The sequence below is a fragment of the Micropterus salmoides genome, unplaced genomic scaffold (genome assembly GCF_014851395.1).
Source record: "Micropterus salmoides isolate LMB-PRFRI ecotype aquatic unplaced genomic scaffold, ASM1485139v1 Ms_hic_scaffold_18, whole genome shotgun sequence".
NCBI lineage: Eukaryota > Metazoa > Chordata > Actinopteri > Centrarchiformes > Centrarchidae > Micropterus > Micropterus salmoides.
Genome location: NW_024040928.1, coordinates 5,061,719 through 5,082,860, shown reverse-complemented (window position 1 = coordinate 5,082,860; position 21,142 = coordinate 5,061,719). Strand labels below are relative to the sequence as shown.

Here is a 21,142-nt window from a genome sequence, read left to right as displayed (position 1 = left end):
AATTAACTTAAAGGGTATCATGTATTTTGTAGAGCATTGTTTCCCAGGTGTCTAGACACAGCATAAAGCTTCTGTGATTATTTGAAATTACAGGCAAGCGTCAGAAGGTGGCGCCAGTCTCAAAGTTTATACTGTGGGCCTAAACCAAGAAGACGGTTCAGTTTCATTGAAGTCCTCAATGAAACAGTATTTTTTTAGATCACTTTCGGTATGATGATTGCAGGAATGAATGCTTTCTGTCTGAAGCATGTACAGTATATTTGCATTAAGTGGACATCACACAGCAAATTGTGTTGTACTGAATTGGTCAGCCACCCTGCGCAAGTTTCAACAGCCCCCAAATGATTTGGCATCCAAATGATCAAATATACACTGAGAGCACAGTCAACCTTGAAAGCAAGTCTGTGGAAAACTAGAAATGTGCACACAGACACCAGCTGCACACACACGCCGGGTGCTGCTCTTTTAAATCCACCTGTTCACGCGCCTTCCTGCGGTGTCTGCTGCGCTATATGGATGGTTTGTCAGGGAGAGAAAACAGCATTAACGCCTTGTGCATGAAGTGACGAGGAGCTCCTCTCATAACACAATGACAGCACGTACACAGCAGAGGTCCTTCTGCCGTTGCTGAATGGATTACATTCGTATTCACCTCTCCCGAATGGTTTTGCGCATAACCTCCTCATATTAGCTTCCAGTCATCTCTGAGAAGACCGCTGCCTCTCTATGATTGCATGATCCCCTCAGCAATACATTGGGCACAGATCGCTGATCACGCCAAACGCACTGATCTGCGACCAGCTTTTACTTCAGAGTCACATCACCGCTGCTGGGTGGACGCACTGCTGATCTGGAGAGGATTTCTGCAACAATTCGTTGCAAAAATTGTGGGGGGCCAAGTCATGGTGCCGGTACCGCAGCGGCTTCTCATGGTACCGTGAGAACTTTCCTTCTGACTCCCCCCTTTCCCCCCCTATTTTTGTTTTAGATGTTTATCGGCGGGATCGTGCTTCGTTGGGAAATTATCCACCGTTTCCCCTTTCAATTATGTTCACCTTTGCTGCCTTCTGCTACATGCTGTCTCTGGTCCTCTGTGTGTCCCTGATCTTCTTTGCAATATGGCATGTAAGTACCTTTAAATCGGTATATGTTGTGTTTCGTGTTTTCCTGGATGTGTGCACGTCGGACGCGCAGGTGTTCTGCGTAATAGTGCTACAGAACTCACACTCCTGAGCATTCATTCATTTCAAATGGATCTTTTTCGTTTTAACATCAGTTTTTGGCAGATATAATCCTCAGCGTGACAGGTGCGCACCTGTATCTCTCCTCATTCATATATGCATTCATCCTTTTCACCACCTTGACACAATATCACCAGTCTTTCCTCTTATTTGGCTACTATAATACATACATATTCATGCTGACCCAATTTGATATGCAGAAATGCTTGCAACCCTGTGCAGCATCCTAGATCAATTAAACAGCCTTCCTTTCAGTTCAATTAGGACATCTTGTAAATCTCCCTGCTCTGCTCAATCTGCCTTTAATCAAGCCTCAGCTCAGCTACACACCAGTGCCAATATGAATGACTGCATTATTATATTTAAATAATCTAATTACTTGCTCCATGAGCATCATCTCCATCATGCAGAGCCTTATGTAAAGACAGATTTGGGTCAGGTCTTTCAGCATATTGCCCTGAGTATGCTTTTTTGCATGGAAACAGCAAACAGACCTGATGCACTTGGAATGACTGATCCTCTGGCAATTACAGCTAATAGTCGGTCTGCCTGTCTGTCAGACAGTGGCCCATGTGTCTGCTCACAGAGCAGAAATAAAGAGACAGGGAAAGTGAGACTGCAGACACCCATGATAGTACAGTTAAAACGGAGTGGGTTTGTTAAAGAAAAAACAAAGCTAAATAGAATAAACATAGCACACCTTCATAATGTGTGCGACTACTTCATTGATAAGGAATAACAACACCTCCAGGTTTTGATTCACAATACAGGAACAGAAAACACAACACCTCCTTCAGTCCTGTCTGTGATGTAAATTCAGCACTGGTGGAAGGATCACAATGGAACACGTTATTCTGTAGCTTCAGCAATAATCCACATCGCACCAGGCTTTATTTTGCATTCTGCTTATGATGGCAGAAACAGGGGAGATGCCTCCGTGTGACATGCAGACGTGCAGTATAAGAAGCTGGGAGCTCCATACTGGGAGAAAACATAATTAGGAAGGAGCTGTGAGGTGGGAATATGTGGAGCTGTGGAAGCCTTCAGCAGAGCCAAGGCTGCACATTAACACCAGCCACCTGCCAAATGCTGGGAAATGTTGGCTGTAACTCTTTCCCTTCTATCAGCCGCTTTGGTAAGCAGCCGGAGAAGGCTATCTTTTTGGTCAGTCTTTTATCTCTAATTTCAAGAACTCATATGGTTTCAAAGAACTGCTGAAAACACTGAATCCTGCTGCCATCAGTGGCTACTTGACCAAAAGGTTAGTTTTTAATGCCCTGAGCAGCAGTGCATTGCTAAAAAGAGCAAGTGTGCTGAGTCAAACTACCCTGGGTAAAATCAAGCTATAAATAAAAATGAGCCAGTATAAATGAACATAAAAAGACAGAGGCTATGAAACAGGACACAGGGACACAAAGACAATGGAAAATGAGTAATGAACTGCCCTGACTCAAACATATTACCAGTCCTGTCAGCAGGTAACATGAGTCATGGGAGTAAGAGAATGACAAACGACTGCAAACAGATGGACTTCTGTCATTAATTGGCCACATCCATCAAAACATATACCCCAAAGTTAATTAGCTCACAGGTATCTGCCCTATCTACTCCTCCGCTCATTTTCAGGTACTGATAAATCTGTCGTTAGCATGTTTTGTAGGAGGGATCTCACTGACCACAACTGATTCTTCTTCCAATTCCCTCATTCACATTACATTACATAAGGAAAAAAGAGGAGGACACGCTGGCTATCTTTGGAAAATCTATTGTCATTAATCACGTTCCTCTCTGACCATCCCTGGACTCACCGTGAGCTAAGGTGTTAAGCAAGAATAGGTCAGGGAACGAGGGAACAGAACTAGACTGTGGCTATATAAGTATCCATTAAAGTCACAGTAACAAAACTACTTTTTGGGAACTATGGGGAAGTCATGTTGATGAGTTTGTCTAATCATTTTACCACTAATATACCCTATATAATCCTGGCAGCACAGTGCTTCAGTGGCAACTAAGTGCATTAATTGTACTAAAGTACTGTAATGGAACACAATTTTGAGGCACTTTTTCTTTATTTGAATGTTTTGTACTTGTATGCAACTTTTACTCCACTATAAATACTATATTTTCACCACACTACATTTACTGCTGGTATAACTACTTTGCAGAGTCCCATTTTACATATAAACTTGTAACCATCAGATTAAGTATTAATCATAAACGACCCAACAGTAGCTAAAATTAGCAGCACCTAATCCAACAACAACAGTAAAATCCAATTTACACATGGATGCATCAGTAAAGATATTCTAAGAATACATTTGTCTGCATGTGAGCACTTTTACTTTGGATATTTTAAGATTATTTCCTTCTAATATGTCCATAATTGTGTTCCATAGTGGTATTGCTACTTTTAAGTAAGGGATTAGAGTATTTCTTCCACCACTGCGCTTGCTGACAATTCTTATTTTGCAATTACAGACTAATTATAAACCAATTTTGCAGAAGTTAGCTTGAACCAAACTAGCACCAACAGTGTGTGTGCGCGTGGATTTGTAAAAAGCTTACACACTGGCTGATCCTAGAACTTGCCGAGCATTCCAGTTCTTTTTGGTACTTCCCTCTAGTCTTTCTCCTTTTTTTTCTGTTGTCACTCTATGTCTATAAAGTATGTTCATAAAACCCTGGTTGAATTTTTGTCCTCACCTAAAAAGAACTTCTGCCGTTCTGTCTAACAGTGCTAAAGAAGAAGAGAAGAGCCACAATATCAGTAAATTAACTCAAATAAATGTTTTGATAAGCCCAATTATCTAAAGTTTTCTAACATTTTTTGACATTTGCCATCATAAGCTATTGGTCATACCAGACCAAGTGAGATTATAGCAGTAAATCTCTAAGCGTATTGATTTGAGAAAGGGTTCAAAGGTTCCATAGTCTGGTCACATACTCTATCCATTAGCAGAACATTTCTCAAACTTTAACATTAATTAATAATATATGTTCAATTTGGAAACACAACACATTCAGAAACACAAGAGATCAGATTTTTAAAGGACTACAGTCAAAAGGTTTTACTGTAAATGCCTATAGCTAGTGTTCTGATCAGCCAGGACTTTTCACCATATTTCAAGAGAGAGATTTTCTTCTTCTTGCGTGGAGAGAGGTACATTTCCTAGCCGTCAGGCAGAGACTATGACTCTTGAAGTGATTCTGGCAGCTCAGGAAGAAATAATTATCCATTAGGACTAGTATATGTAACATTTCTGACAAACATGTCACACTGTTCTCACTGTGGGATATATTGACAATGAGTGGTTCACTTCAAACCAGATGCAACAATCGGCAGAATCAATCTGTTCATTACATAAAATCCAACACCCCAGTCACCCATGGGAGCCCCCACAAATGATTACGAAGGCATTTTAATTAACATACAAGGTGAACTGCGACCTCCCCCGAGCTCTACGGCTCAGTGCTTCCACGGTTTGGCTGTGCTTAAGTGATTGTCCTCCCATGTAACCACAGCCCCTAATGTGCTTTACGTGTCATTAAAGCTGGGAGCGAGCCACACGGTCCTCTGGTGCGCCTCTGATAGATGGGAAAGCCTTGCGGTTGTCCTGGCTGTGTGGCAGAGGGCAGAATGTCAAATGGACATCATTTGCACCCTCAGTTGGGTTTGTCCATTATGTTGTGGCAGTTCTGGTATTTAGAGTATGGAAGGTGCAGTAAGAAATGAACACATATTTTGCATAGATGAAGCAACAAGTAAGGCGGATTTTTCAACCGGGCAGACCATCCTTATAATATAAGTCTCAGTGTTTGATCCACATCCATCAACCTACAGACGCCTTTTCATTTCCCCAGTCTCTCCAGGCAGAGGACATTTAGGGGAATCACGTTTTCTGAGGGCTCTTTCAGAGGTGTGGCAAGCAGCTACAAACTCTTTTAATGTCGTTCAGAATTTTTCAAAGTAAAAGCTTAGTTCAAGTCCAAATACTGCTTTTTATTTTGTAGGCTAAACCACTAAAGAAGAAGTGTTGATGTGAGTAACTGTTGCTGTAATGACTGACATCTATTTCAGCACCACTATCAAAGAATTAATTTATTTATATTTTTTGCTGCTATCAAAGCACCATAATCTGGCGGCGCGCCAGATATTATTGTTGGGCCGTTTTGGCAATGGTCCATAATAAGAGAATGAACGTGTTTCCCTTGTCAATGTTTGTATAAACATGTGTTGGTTATAATGTGCAGAAACAGTGACAGTGTTTCACACTCTTGGCTTACATTTTCCATGTTATCTGTCAGTGGCCAAGTCGCATTAATATATGGTTTTACTGAATAATTAAGTAAATATCATTTCTTATTAAATATACCCAGGGTGCGATTTGTGTAAAAAACAGAGGGGGGGGGGGTGGGGGAGGGGGGGGGGGGTGTTTGTTTTACCTCATGAAAATAAGGGGAGAGAGACTGATTTAAAAGCCGTCACTTTCATTAAACCCCGTAGCTGTGTGTCCTGGCATACTCAAAGGTGTAACAGGGACACTGGGCTTCTTGTCATCATAGAAACAGATCGTCAGATTGTGAAGTTTATTGCAGCTTCAGTAATATGCCTACCCGCACCCTGAATATACCTAAAGAACCCTCATGTCTTGACTGGCCACTTTTTGCTGTCACAGAAGAGACACCTTTTGTGCTGTGTCAGCCACGGTAGCTGTCCTACGCTCTTTGAAAGTTAGAGGGCAGTGGTAGACTGGACAGATGGTTGCAATTCACAACCCTCACCACTAGATGCCACTAAATCGTACACACTGAACCTTTAATTAATGGATAACCAACATTTAAAACTTTTATTACTAAATAGGATCACAACGCAAAATAAAATGCTCACTCCAGGAAGTCACAGGTCTGACCAAGAAGTAGTGAAGTACATAACCCATGTAAGATAATGACTTCTTGTGTTTGAATTTTGATTTGAAATAAGCAAGATATAACATGTGAATTTGTGATGTTTAGAAGTACTGGCAAATGTTATAACCCTTTGACATAATCAGGCTAGCTGTTGCTGCTGTTTCCATTCTTTATGCTAAATCAGGCTAACATCCCCTGGTTCTAGCTTTATAGTTAATTTAACTCTTGGCAAGAAAGCTAATAAGTGTATTCCCCAAAGTGTGGAAACATTCTTTTAATACAGTCATTACTTAGGTCACTTATCTTAAATTATTTTATTTACTCCCCAAAGAGCAATTAAAGAAGTGCATATTTACTATGGTATTAAATTTGGTCATGCATGGCTACAGTTTAAACCAAATGATTGAGATGTTAAGGCCGAACGGTCTGGTTGAACTGTACCCTAGAGCGTGTACCCCCTTGGTGGTTTGTTTTGGGCTGGTGTGAACAACCACACTCTGGTCCGAATTGAAGAGATGGTCTCGGACCACTGTCAAGTGAATTCTGTTTTAAAATAAATCAGTATTAGTTGAGGGCAGGAGGTGATGAATTTTGTCTCTAATAATTCAAATTTTATGATTAAAGAACGTCATGAAGTTTTTACTGCAGGAATACACGGCACAATAGTTGTAACTCTGCTTGGCTACAGCGCTGAAAAGAAACGTGGGGTAGTTCTTAATTTCCTGAACTTAATGATTACTGATGAGTAATAGGCTGCTGTGGCATTAGGGAGGGCCTTCCTTAATGTTGTAAGACTATCTTGCCACCTTAAAGGGGCCATGTGTAGTTTTCAGTGGCCTCTAGCAGTGAGGTTTCAGATTGCAACCACTACCTTCCCAAGCTTGTGCTGATGAGCGTGCCCAGTGAGAGAGCCAAAACAGAGACTTAATTATCCCAATCTAACCAAAGTTATAAACAATATGATAGTATTGGATGATTAATGTTGACAGGAAATAAAGCTCATAAATTAAAAAATACTACTAATTTTTGGAATTATCCTGCAAGATAGCATTTTGTATTAATTTCATGTATCATTGTAGTTTGCCTTGTCATCAGAGTTTACCATTTATTTTATTGTTTATTTCAAAAAATAAAATTTAAAACCCTTTCATCATTTCTTGCAGGCTAAAATCAACACTTTGACATAATACCAGTACACAGCATAGTAATATGAATTGCATTAGCTGGTGAAGTTTGGCAAGCTATACAACTGTAGTGTTTCGCAACGGATAACATTAGCAATTGGCCGGCATTAGCTGGCAAGCTAACGTTATCTAACTTTAGCCGACTAAAACACAATATCACAATATATTTCACATGCTTTGCAGTAATATTAGTTTACCTGTCCAATAGCATGGAAGCTAACTCTGGGCTGGTTTTTATGTCAAAAACAAAGCAGAGGTCTCTTCATGACCCAAACGCCTTTCCAGTGTCCACCTGCGTTGTGAAAGGATGTGTGTGGGGGTGGTGTTTGAGAAGCCTGTGAACACAGGGATGAAAAGAATGAATAAATAACCTGAGAAAGATCGTAGACATAAGGAGCAGGCACAGGGGCAAATATGACCTGTCCCCCGCTGGCCACGGTCCTGCATGAGTAGGAGGGTGTGCTGTGAGTGCGCTGTGGTGGTTTGCCGGGAACTGTGCAATGGGGAGACTGCGGTTCAAGAGAGGATTGGAGAAAGCTTCTGCAGCTATGCCTATTGTGACCGTGGTTCTTTGCCCTCGAAGACTGAGAGGAGGAAGGCTGAGATTGATCCGGAGTTGGAGAGACCTCATTAGGGCAGCTTGAGTTGAGGCTCCCACAAGGCCGAGGCACATGCACCACACAAACTTCATTTAAATGTGACAGGACACACATGGAATAGAAAGCAAGAGGATAGTGGAGGCCAATGATGGCCAACTCATTTTTGCTTCAGGACCCTCTTACGGGTTAATCCGGCCTTTGCCAAAACCTTTTTTCTCTTCACCCTCTCCCTTTCACCTACCTACCTATAACACAGAGGCAACATTAGATCTCCCGCACACTTAAGGCTGGATTTGGAGAGGAGCAGCTCAACTAGCATGACGCTTGGCGACGCCAACTCGCCAAGCATGACGTTGCCTCACACTGAGATTTTGACAAGTACAGGGCATTCGCAGGTTTAACAGAGGTGTCGTGTGAATAAGCGTTCACACTGAACAACCATAATGCTCGCCTGTCTGTTACTGTCTCAATGATGTTCTGGTGATGGTTTTTTTGGGTTGCTATGTGCAGAAAGGAGAGAGGAGCTAAGCAGAATACAAAATGATCATCAGACATGAAAGAGCAGATGCAAAGCTAGGCAGCGATACAGATAGGGATCAAAAGACAGGAGTAGTAGATAATAAAAGTAAAGTTCTGTGTGGAAAGGCTGAAATTTCATTGTTGAATGAGGGATCAAGCTTTTCTAGGAGACAAGTACGTGACAACATGGGCTGCAAACAGAGAGATTGATAAAGAGATCAATAACGAAATGATTAACTAGAAGAACAGAAGAACAGACCACTTCAGTCACAGCAAATAAAGCTTTGTGTTGGGAAGGGCACTCAAAGTTCACACTGTCTTCATCTGGTTTATTCATGTCCTAATTACAGCAATGAAATAAAGATGAAGTACAATCGGCTTTCCACTTAATGTTCTTGTTACAACCGTCTCCGGCTGTGTCCGGAATAATTTACTCATTCAATATTTATTTAACACTACATAGGGAAATCAATGTAGAGGACCATATAGTTTCAGGAAAATATTAATCTAGAAAATAATTTTTTTGAATCTGGCAACCTGATCAATGCACGACGGTAGCTCGCTCTCAGGAGCATGGATTTACTCTGATGTATGGACTTCAGTAGATGTGGTTTAAAAGTGAATGATTTCAGATGGAAACTCAGAGTTTTGTTTCAGAACACTTCTGGTTTTTTAAAACTGCAGTCTTATTTATACAGTTTTAGCCGTCTTTTGGAAGGATAACATCGTGTTCTTCATACAATGAAGTATCCTGGTTCCCGAGCTCCTGTCTGATTTGTTCGGCAGCTCAAAGAGGCGTGATGTTGCATTTTAAAAACAATATAGGGACAGAAAAGGGTCTGACATTGAGTCAGATGTGCAAGAGTTTATAAATAAATCTAAAGAACTCTAAAATGTATTTTATTTTCGAAAATCATTAATCATCAAACAGGCAATAGTTTCTGTGTTTGGATACGTAACTCACTGCTGATTAAGGGCAAACAAGAAAATGGCTAACATGAACATGATCTCAGGCTGAGAGAATTAAATAAAACTATGGCAAAAGTTTGATTTTCAGGTTAACAGTGAAGTCCAATCAGACAGATCTAGCAAGATAATCTAAACCACTTCATTTGGTGATAAAACTGAAAGAGAGAAAACCCAAAATGTTGGTAATAACCCCTCACTGCAGAAGAAAACTGCACACGTATGTAAGTACATCAGGTTAAAGTTTATCCAGGAGGTATTCTGTACACTGTGCTGTGATGTGACATTCACAACTGACAGTCTAGCTTGTCTTTGTCTTCATTTTGGTAAACATAGTGGATTGTTTGAAACCTGTGTGATTGTCTGAAAGCTTCTGTTTTGTGCCAATTCTGACTACTTTTTAGTCACACATTTTCGTCCTAGCAATGATTAAAATGTTATTATTATCAAAATACTAATTTCTACTAAAAATAAGACCCAGGCTTTATGAAATCCAAATTTTCTGTAAGATTGAAGAGTACCATATCTATTAAATACGATATAGAAAAGAGGACAGAACTAATGTGGTGATAAGGGGGAATGACATTCTGAGAAAACCCAGCCACCCACCCACTACCTCATCCACTGGCCGGTGTGCTCTATGGCATATGATATGGTAACTTCTCTTGAAAAATAGCGATATGGGGCACCTAAATAGAATTTACTTTTAATCAGATCACAAATGAAAAATAAGGTTGGAAGACGTTTGTTTGAAATCCTACGTCGGTATTCACAGCCTTTGCTCAGTACTTTGTTGAAGCACCTTTGGCACCAATAACCAGCTCAAGTCTTTTTGAGTATGATGCTATAATCTTGGCACACCTATTTTTGTTCAATCGAGTTCAAGTCTGGGCTCTGGCTGGGCCACTCAAGGACATTCAAAGACTTGTCCTGTAGCCAATCCTTTGTTATTTTGGCTGTGTGCTTAGGGTCATTGTCCTGTCTTCACGTTCCTTCTGCTGAAAAACACCTGATGCACGATGCTGCCACCACCATGCTTCACTGTAGGGATGGCATTAGCCAGGTGATGAGCGGTGCCTGGTTTCCCCCAGACATGATGCTTGCCGTTCAGGCCAAAGGGTCTTTTTTGTTTCATCAGACCAGAGAATTTTGTTTCTCATGGTCTGAGAGTCCTTCAGGTGCCTTTTGGCAAACTCCAGGCAGGCTGTCATGGGCCGGGCAGGCAGCTCTAAGAAGAGTCCTGGTGCTTCCAAAACTTCTTCCATTTACGGATAATGGAGGCCACAGTGCTCATTGGGACCTTCAATGCTGCAGAAATATTTCTGTACCCTTCCTAAGATCTTTTACAGTAGCATGCAGAGCCACAGTGATTTTCTACCACACTACACTGAACTGTACAAACTAAGAAGTAGCTTGTGTTCAAGGTGACCTAGTAAGACATCAAGGGGAAGAAATACATAGGTGATATAGCTGATTTTAATCTCAATGAAGCATACTGTCAACAGGGCTTTTCTGGCACCAGAGGCTATATTAGAGGCAGCGTTCAGTATAGAGCTTGGTTGGCTCAGCACTGATCCGTGTTCATTAACCCCTGCTGGCTTCTCATCCATCATTCTGACTCCACTGTTTTTATTGCTCCACTATACACTGTGCGATTACACTGTAGGATTACCCTACCTTTATCATCCTCCCCCCATGTCCTTTCCAGTTCTTTCTTTCTTCTTATTTCAACCCACCTCACTATCTCTTCACATTTAAATACTGACAGATCATTGGCTTGAAAAGTGTGCAGTTTTTGCTTGCATTCTTTCTTTCTTTCTTATTCATAAGCTTTGTCATTGATGATGAGACTGGTGGCAATTTTTCAAAAAACACTGTACAGGTCTTATCTTTTTTTCACAACCTTAGAGATGCGCTGACTGTTCCCATTAGCCAGCTCCTGACACTGGCCAGGCTCTGTATTAACTGACATACAGCCAATAATCCAGTTCTTTCAATCACAATTCATTGGATTTTTCAATATGATTGTCTATCAGTTAAATGTTTTGTGCTTAACGGCTGCCTTTAGTGACCTCCAGTTTGTTGGCATGAAAGAAATATGAACCTTTGCAATATTATCTTACTAACAGCCTGTAAGGTTAAAGTATCAAGCAGTGTTTCCATGGTAATGGATCTCCTGCCATTGATTTCAGTACTAAAGCAAATATTGTCCTGCAGTAATGTCACTGCAACATACTTTCTTTGGCCAGTCAAAAGGTGTGGTGTGACTACACACCTGTTTATATAAATAACTGTATATGTGTTAAATATGCTCAATTGATGTTCTGTATGATGCATTCATTTTTGTGTCTTTGGTGTCTGAAGTCCTGATAGCTGAAGAATACAGAACGCTGATATAGGAATTTCCTGAAAGGAAGAGATTATATTCATTTGATCTCGTCACAGTGCAGGAAGGGGTTAACTGAGCCAGCAGTGTTTGTAAGGATCAAGAAACTTCCTTCTCCAGTGGTCTCCGCCTGCCAAGGTGTTCAGCACAGATACAGGCCAACACTGACAGGAGCATGTTAGTGATTAAAACACAAGCAAACTCCCAGTATATGGACAGCTAGTGACCCCTAGGAAGTCTGCACGAGAGGGGATACTTTTATTTTCTGTACGCAGTCCTAGAAGGGTAAAACGGATCTTACAACGTGGCGATTAATACATTGAGCGGCAAATTCGTGCCTTTTGCAGCCACTAAAGCTGCACAAATAAGACAATAAGAAACCATGAAGAAACCATGATGAAATGCACCCCTAAATGCGCTGCCAAGCAAATAGTGTCTGGGTGTTCAGGTGCTATTTGCAAATTTTTAAATTAGGTAATAGGTATACATTTGGTGCAAAATTGGCCCGTTTCTATGCAAATGAGCCTCATCAGCAGCACTAATAGCCACACGCAGTTGGAATGGAATTATGAAGCGTCTTAAGAGATTTGGTGGTAAGTGAAGCACACAATCACAGTACATCATATGCTCACTGACACAGACAGTACAATATGTACTATTCCTCGCGAGGGAATGAAACTGGAAAAACAACATTAACCTACTGCTTTGAGATGTGGAGACAGTGGTTACACACTGTAACAGTCCAGCACACAGCAGAGTACAGAAAACAGCTCTCCATGCGCCCAGAGGCATGAGGGGAGAGCACACAGTTAAAGCACCCCAAATAACAATCATTCTGACTCCATACAGAGTGAGTCATAAAAAAACGTGAGGCATCCTGCAGATAGAAAACTAATAAAAGAACATGAGAGAGTTAATAGATTATCAGATAGAATTAGAATGTGTTCTCTTTCAAACCAAACATATAGATAGATATGAGTGGAAAGTTTTGTTCTTGCAGCTGCGTTATGCTACTTCGGTTCACTTAAGAAGTACAGATAAGAACAAATATTTCTGGGACAGCTACAATTGCAGATGAACATTTAACAGACACAAAGCAAGGGCAGCTGGCACTCAGCTGCAAAATTTTTATGGCTGTGTGATGGCCTGGTTCAAGTAACGACAACAAAGGAGGGAAACACTAAGAGAAGCTAAAGGATTTTATCAATCCTATTATACCAAATTAGACCAAACCAGAGTAAAGATACTCCACTTGGGGTGTGGAAATGAGTAAATCGGTGGTGGCTGAGGTGCATGAGTGAAAATGATGTTGCACAACAAAAACATCAGAACACACTCAGCGCCTAAACAAACCAAGACACAAGGTGTGCCTGTGGGAAGGAGCACAGAGAGATAAGTCTGTAGGTTTAAAACAAAAATGTTGCAAAAATTGCTTGAGATTTTCTTTTGAGCTACACAACAAGCTATCCTTCCGTGGGCAACAATCCTTGCATATGGATTTGACTGTAAGGAATTCATACTGTGCTGGACAATTGCCAGCCATTTTGATTGGCTTTTTGCTTCCCTAACATTTGTCACAAGCAATAAAGACCAACACAGGCTCACTCACACCAGACCTTTTCCCATTGTAGGTTAGCTCCTCGCAGGGAAATTGGGCAGCCTGTGGTGGAAACTTTGCATCATGCCTGTTGGTTAATGAAGAAAACAGATTGCACGAATTAAGCCCCACACTGTTCAGATGTCAATTGGCTGATGCAAATTACACTTGGGGCCCGATTTACTAAAGGTTTGCGTGAGTAAAAACGTGTGCAAACTTGATATCACCAGCAAATTAAAAGCTGATCTACTAACGGCGTCTTTCAAAAGTGCAAGATAGCACCTGTTGTTCATTTAGTACTTTTGCCTTAATGAATATGGAGTTTGGCGCGTTTCAATTTTATTGTGCAAAGTAGTGGGAGGGTAACATGCAAATACATTTATTTACTACACGCAATGTGATCTAACAAGTCTAAACGCAATTTCATGTTAGTGCAACAGCCTCTGTATTTAATACGTTTGAAAGGAAGGTGCAAAGTGTTGCACAGATGGCTGCTGTTGTTGTTGCCAGAAGGAGACACAGCCGTAATGAAAGAAAACATAGAGAAATGAACAATATTAGATAATATTATTCTATATCCAATGTATTGAAATACAATTATTTTATTTTATTTATTCGATGAATTATATGAATTGAATTTAATTTGTATTTTGTATTTTCATTTAGCTTTGGCGATACTGTTGCCTTAACATTCATGCCAATAAAGCAAATTTCGTTTCGACCTGACTTCTTTTCTCCGTGAGATGGAAGAATTTAGAAAGTTGCGTTGCGTTGCGGAGAGCCCCCAGCTGCAGCGTGGATCACAAAAATTCATCCAGCTGGAGGGAACGATCACCAACTGTTCACAGCGCACTGGTCGTAATAGCAACACAACCCATTGTAGGTATGGAAGAGGGAATGGGGAGTTTAGAGCGTTGGGGCATACAGGGCCAGGGACAGGAGATCGCAGAGCGACCGGGCACGGCACGGATGGTCAGTGATTGTTCCCTCTGGCTGGATGAAGCACGATCTGCTGGCATTTCCTCACGTTTGGGTCATTCCAGCATACTGTATCTGTTTCTGCTCGGGTTTCCCAAAGCAGTTTTTCAAGTTGTTCTGTCCCAAGTACTTCAAGTACTTCAATCTCAGGCAGGCACATACGATTTCCATATAGTCGGGACGCACTGAACGAAACAAACCAAGGTTTTTACGCAGTGGCTGATTTCCCTCCCGACTCTCCACAGCAGAAACCATTAATTTAAACCCTCATTTAAATACAGCCACCTCCATTGTGTTTGATCCTGTTGTCATCTACGCAATGATTCTTAGTAAATCACCCATAACAGGTACTAAAATTGCAATGTTTTAGAATGCACACGCAATTTAGTACTCTTTATTCTGGATGTTAGTAAATCGGGCCCTTAGTGTTTGGCACCAGTTTCATTGGGCTCTAAATTGCCCATCAGAGGTCGGTGAGGAATTGCTGTGCAGAAAACCCCATATTGAGTGGGTTTAAAATCCCAATGAATAATTGAGACAGGACTTTGAATAATTAAAGTGGACCTTGTAGTCTTTAACATTAGAGTGGAGGCTCCTCTGATTGCTGTTGTTGTTTTTAATCTTGTTATTTCCATATGAATGCCTTGAAGGCTGCATGGAGGAAAAAGCATGTTTGGCTGGTCATAGCTTTAACCCATTAGAAGATGGTGAAAATAAGCACACATTTACATCAGCACACTAAAACACAATAAATTGCTGCAAAAAAGCTGCAAGCAGAGTTCAGACATGTCATGTTTGCTGCATATTGGACAAGCATCATATTTTGTGGCAAAACATGCATATGGTTTGCCTTTTTTTTTAGAAATAAAGCAGAGATTCAAGATGAAATTGCATTTATATATATAGATAGATAGAGATTATTTATTAATAAATTCTTGATTGTTCATGGTTAAAAAAAACACATAAGTTTTGGTGACATATGGTCCTTAGAGTCACTGATCAAATAACACATAATACTGTTCAACCTCAGACCATCATTTCTTTCCAACCATTAATCATGTAAATCCAATTATTAAATTAAATAAACATAAGTATCTCTTACGAAGCAAACACATATCCAAATACCGACTCAGTGACCACAGTCTAGGGAAAGGCCGACACAAGAAGTCCTGGCTGCGAACAGATAAAAGAGTGTGCGGTCACTCTTTTGAGGTAGAGACAAAGATGCGCTTCCTCTTAAAATATAGCAAATACACATATATCAGAATGCAACACTAAGAAATTAGATTTGTTTATCCCAAACTTCACAGAGCTAGATGACGGTGAAGGTCTCAGTTAGTACAGTAAGGTGAGTACACTACGCAGGTACAGTTTCTATGCCAGAACAGTCCGCTCCAATATGCTCAAGATCATATAAATAAGCCACAGAAGTTTTGGGAAACAAAACTGGACCTTTTTGGCACGATAGATCAGCGGTATGTCTGGAGGAAGAAGAATGAAGCATACACTGATAAGAACACTCAAACAGTCAAGCATGGTGGTGGCTCGGTGATGCTCTGGGGCTGCTTTGCATCCTCTGGCAGCGGAAACCTGCAGCATGTGGAAGGCAAGATGGATTCATTGAAGTATGAGGAAATCCTAGGAGAAAACGTCATGCCATCTGTGAGTAAGCTGAAGCTTGGGTGTCATTGGACCTTCCAACAGGACAATGATCCCAAGCATACCTCAAATTCCACCAAGGCTTGGTTGCAGAGGAAGTCCTAGAAGAATCTACAGATGCCATCACAGTCACCTAACCTGAACACCAGAAAAAAATCTCTGGTTGGATTTGAAGAAGGCAGTTGCAGCACACAAACCCAGGACTATTACTGAACTGGAGGCCTCATGAGGAATGGGCTAAGATTCCTCAGCAACGTGGCCAGAAGCTGGTGTCTGGCTATGCATCTCGTTTGCAGCAGGTCATAACAGCAGATACACACTCCTACCAATATATCTACCATGTACCCCGTACCTTGAAGTGTTGGAGTTGAACTACTGTTTCTTCAAGTCAAAAAGAGCCAGTTCAGGCCTCTGATTAGGATACCTTTTTTTAGCGATGTTGTCGTGTTTCCACATCTCTGCATTTACTTTGAGTACATTGCTATCATAAGTGGCAGAACTGACGGCAAAAAGATGAAGAGAGCATAAGACTTAATTGAATGATCCTTTAAGCTTGACATCCATTAAAACATCTGCTCTATAATGTTCTTTTTGTATGATGCACATAAGGATGTATAGGCGAGATATTTCTGTTGCGCTTTTATGTGTGTGTGTGTGTCAGTGTGGAAGAGTGTGTTCCTGTGCGCAAATGCGTACAGAGCTTCACTGTATGCTTGGATTCATACACCCATGAAGACTATGCGAGTGTATACGGTTTATGGTGTGTATGTGTGTTCCCATCACCCATGATGAATAGCTCGAGGTTTGATAACACACTGTAACAGAGCAAGGCAATGAGTCAGGATCACTGATCCACTGGGAAATAACATGTTAAGAGCTGCCTGTCAGTGTGGGGGCGAGCCCAGGAAAATAACCCTGGATTGGTACAAAGCTCTGCCGTCTCGCTGATGTTCATTCCCAATACTGGGCTAACACACACATTCACATGTGCAAACTCACATGCCACTGATTCCTCTGTTTCTTTCTCATGTAGCACACAGTGCACGGATAACATGTTTGTACCACACAAACAGTAATCCCATTTGTCTTACTCTGGACTCACACACACACAAACACACACACATACATACATACACAATGCGCAGTGGTATACTCACCCATGGTGTACGCACCTCATGCGGATACACTGACTGGCCCTCATATCTCTTCCTGTAGTGTCTCTCTCACGCGTACACACTTCCCTTCTGAGACCCAACTAATCAAGCAATGGCATCTATCTTTGTAGTGCAATTGCCTCCATTGCAACACATGCAACACCAATGGAACTGTTGCGTATTTTATCTGCTGTTCATCACTACTTGCCATTGTCATTACCATTACAGCAGTGGGTGGGCGGAGGAATCAAATGACACCAATTCAAGGGGTTCTGATTTCTCTAACATGCAAATGGTGTGCCTTTGGGCAGATCTGATCCAACATTTTAACTGGAGCAGATCGTGCTAATGATGACGAGAGTTGATTCTGAAATGGAGGATGTGGGTACATGATGCCTCCCTGTAAGAGCGACTTAGAGAGAGCTCCAACCACATCTAATGGCCTTCTCAAGGGCTATTTTTATCAGACGGTGTAGCAGTTGGATTGGTTTGCTCAGCAGATGATGCTGACATGGTGCAGTCACATTGAGACATGTTGAACCTGAAGCCACAGGGCAACAGATTGGAGGAAATTAGTGAAGGAAGAGAACTGGAATGAATGATCATGACCTTAAAGGATAAAGCTGCTGTTATTTTATACTTATTGTCAACAAATCCCATTAAAAGATCATAACCAGTGTTAGCTGCTTTCTCAGTATTTCCTGACATCCTGTTCTATCTGTGACTTAGCCCAAAGTCAACTGGTCATAGTTAAGATGTAAATCTTTAACACTGATATAAAACAAATATATAGTATTATTTCTATAACAGCTGAGCACTGTCGTTTTTAAACCATGCTATCAGCATAGCTTTATGGATAGCAATGGCGGCTGGATCGGTCACTGTACTGTGTTTTTTTGTTTAGTGCTAATTAGCAAATGTTAGCATGGTAAAATGCTAAACTAAAATGGTTAACATGATATCTATTATATCTGCCCAACTTCAACATGTTAGCATTGTCATTATGAGCATACTAGCACACTAACTATTAAGTACAGCCTTAGAGAGCCGCTGGCATGGCTGTTTACTCTATTCAAATCACTTTTCTGTGCTGATGGGCCAGTGGATAAGACACATGCCTTTGGTGTGAGAGACCTGAGTTCAATTCCCTGCAGTGACCAAAAAAACAATATCGCCAACATTTAAGTGTGCCATTTCAATTGTTTCTGTTATATAATACAAAGGTAGATACAATCTATGGTAATAACATGGTCTTCTGCAGCCCAGCTTGTATTGTGAATGCTGCATTGCTGGTAGTGAGACATACAGGAGGCTGTTGGCAATAATTATGTAAATGGTTACATTTATATAGCGCTTTATTCAAAGCACTTTACAAGGTTTTTGCCGTGCATTCACCCATTCAATCGCACGCATCACGCTTGGGTGCTGGCCAGCCAAGCAATTCCCGCTTCATCATGTGTAATGTGGGGGAGGTGGGGTTTAAACTGCCAACCCTGTGATAAGTGGACAACCCACTCCACCTCCTGAGCCACAGAGTGAGACATTTAATTCTATATTGTCCCTCTGTTTTACCGATTATACAGTCATCAATTGTTTCCCTCTGTCCTTCACAGATAACAGCTTTTGATGAGCTCCAGGCTGACTTCAAGGTGCCGATCGATCAGGGCAATCCACTCCATGCGGTAGGTTTGGTGTACTCATTTTCATTCACACAGTCCCAGACATTTTCTCTACATGCTTCTTTAGATCATTGTATTATTGTTTATGTGTCAATGGCAATTGTTGGCACGTACGGAAATAGATTTAAATCCATTTGCTGAGGGATGTAGAGCACAGCAGGAGATTATGCGTCTCACCTTTCACTGTCTGTGTCTCTGTCTTTCCCATACCTGTACTCTCTCCTCTTTCTTTACCCCCTTTAATTTTAAATAATGCAGTTGTCAACATACTAGTTTTATACACCCTCCCTCTTCACCTCCTACATCAAAAGCAGACTTGTACTACATGGCTTCAGACCAAAGCATCAAGTATGTTTGAATTATCTTATACCAACAAATCCTACAAATATAAATAAAATAAATGTGACTAGTCAATTTGGCACCCCCACCATTTCAGAGTGTAATTCCACGCTGTTGTAAATAAGGACAGCTACACACGTGCATTTGTTTTGATTAAATTATGATCAAAAACTAGCAAGTCGCCAACTTTGCAAATACAGCCAAACATCAAGCAAGTGCGACAACACAAGAAATAGCAATATTACTTACTAGTACAACAGAAAGTATGGCCGCTCTGTGTCTGTCTTGCAGCCTTTTATTCCTCGAAGCTCTCGGCAACTTGAATGTTACTTGAAACGTGGGTGGCAAGCTAGCCAACAAAACTAGACAACAACTGACTCAAGAGCACTTACCGGTCCAAGTGTGTTGTATCTACAAAGTTTGCTAACATCAACTCAACATTTATAGGTACTGGCTAAACCTCTGTCTGTGAAACCTCTAGCTGATTTCAACAGTTTTGCTAACACAGCCAATAATCAAGCAAGCGCAACAACACAAGAAACAGCAAGCCAGTTAATAAGTTATTACTGACTAGTCCAACAGAAAGAAGGCCAGCTTGGCATCAGTTCTGCATCCTTTCAGCTCTTTTAGCTCACGCCAACGAGTAACAGCCAGTCCGATATTTATTCTTGTCCAGTCTTGCTCGGTTACTCAGTCTCTTTTTTCATCGTCTTTGGTATCTTTGCTGCCTCTGCCAGGATATCCAAACTGACAATACAGAGCCGGCTTCTTCCAAAGAAGTTACATTTTACACGAACTGAAGTTTTGTTGTGTTGTGATGCTGTAAAGAATTACTCTATTCTTATAGAGTAATGCTTTACTCTATACTACGTAGTGCCATAGAAAGTTTCAACAGCCCGGAGAGGCAATAGTAGTGATGTCACCTAACCTATTATAAGTCTGTACCATGTTTTTGAAGCTGTTTTTTTAAAGATAAAAATACTACATAATGTTGCTTGAAGGCTTCCATGCACTGTGATAGTTTTACAGATTTGCACCGTGGGAGTCTAAATGTCATATTGTGACCTAAATGCCTGGTGAGTTGTAGTGATATGATGTAAATAGAAAATTTCCAATTTGCAACTCTGTAGGGAATTACTAATTGGAAAAAGAAAACCTTTTCATGACTAATTCAAATCTTTGGAGGAAGAAAAAGAGATAAGTAATAGCCATTGGTGTAGGGCTGACCCCGAATAGTTGAAGATTCGATGCTTCGATGGGCGGAGCCTGATTCGACTGTCAATCCCACAGCAAAACGAGGATCATGCAATTTTGGCGATATGGGGGTGCTCAACGTCTGATTTTACATAGAACTACCAGTTTTCTCCCAATAATTTAATATAAAGCCTATTACAATATACATTTCAACGTTTAATGCTGTAAATAAACACATAAAAAGAATAAAATTTTCAATAAATGTTTTTAAAGTGTTTAAATAAATCCAAAATTGTAACCCTAACCCTGGGTCGTCAGTGCGCATGTGTAGGCGTAGAGTGTATGTGTGTAGTGGCAGTGGAGGAACACTTGCTGAAGAGACGGAGCCCCGGCTTCACTGGAGTTGTGCCGAGTTGCCGGCGCCTCGCGGGACTTTTGGATAATTTATCACCGTTGATGAACCACATAAAGAATATTTTATCGTGTTGAAATAGCTGGCTACTTGAAATAGACCCGTGAGGAACTGCGACGTGCATGCAGCTGTCGGCAGCACAGCGTGCAGCATGCAAAACTCTGCACAAGATCGGTGAAAGCCAGCCGAGAGAGAAAAGGGTCTTCAAAAAGCCTCAGTTTAGCTGATTTAGAAATTTACAGTCTAAGTTGAATGAATAGAGACTTCAGCTCTGCAGCTTCTCAAGATTAAAGCGGAGCCACCAAGTGTCCCCCCGGCTTGCAATCG

At 41.0% G+C, this 21,142-nt stretch overlaps 1 protein-coding gene across 1 annotated transcript in view; it reads left to right on the top strand.

Annotated features, from left to right (window-relative positions):
* The first annotated feature begins 359 nt into the window (after positions 1–359).
* Positions 360–21,142, top strand: part of cnih3 (cornichon family AMPA receptor auxiliary protein 3) — an 83,490-nt gene continuing 62,707 nt past the window's right edge. The window contains exons 1-2 of the mRNA XM_038727803.1: positions 360–1,125; positions 18,805–18,873. Coding sequence (XP_038583731.1) covers positions 1,048–1,125; positions 18,805–18,873 — 147 coding nt within the window. The 5' untranslated portion in view covers positions 360–1,047. The remainder of the gene's footprint in view (positions 1,126–18,804; positions 18,874–21,142) is intronic.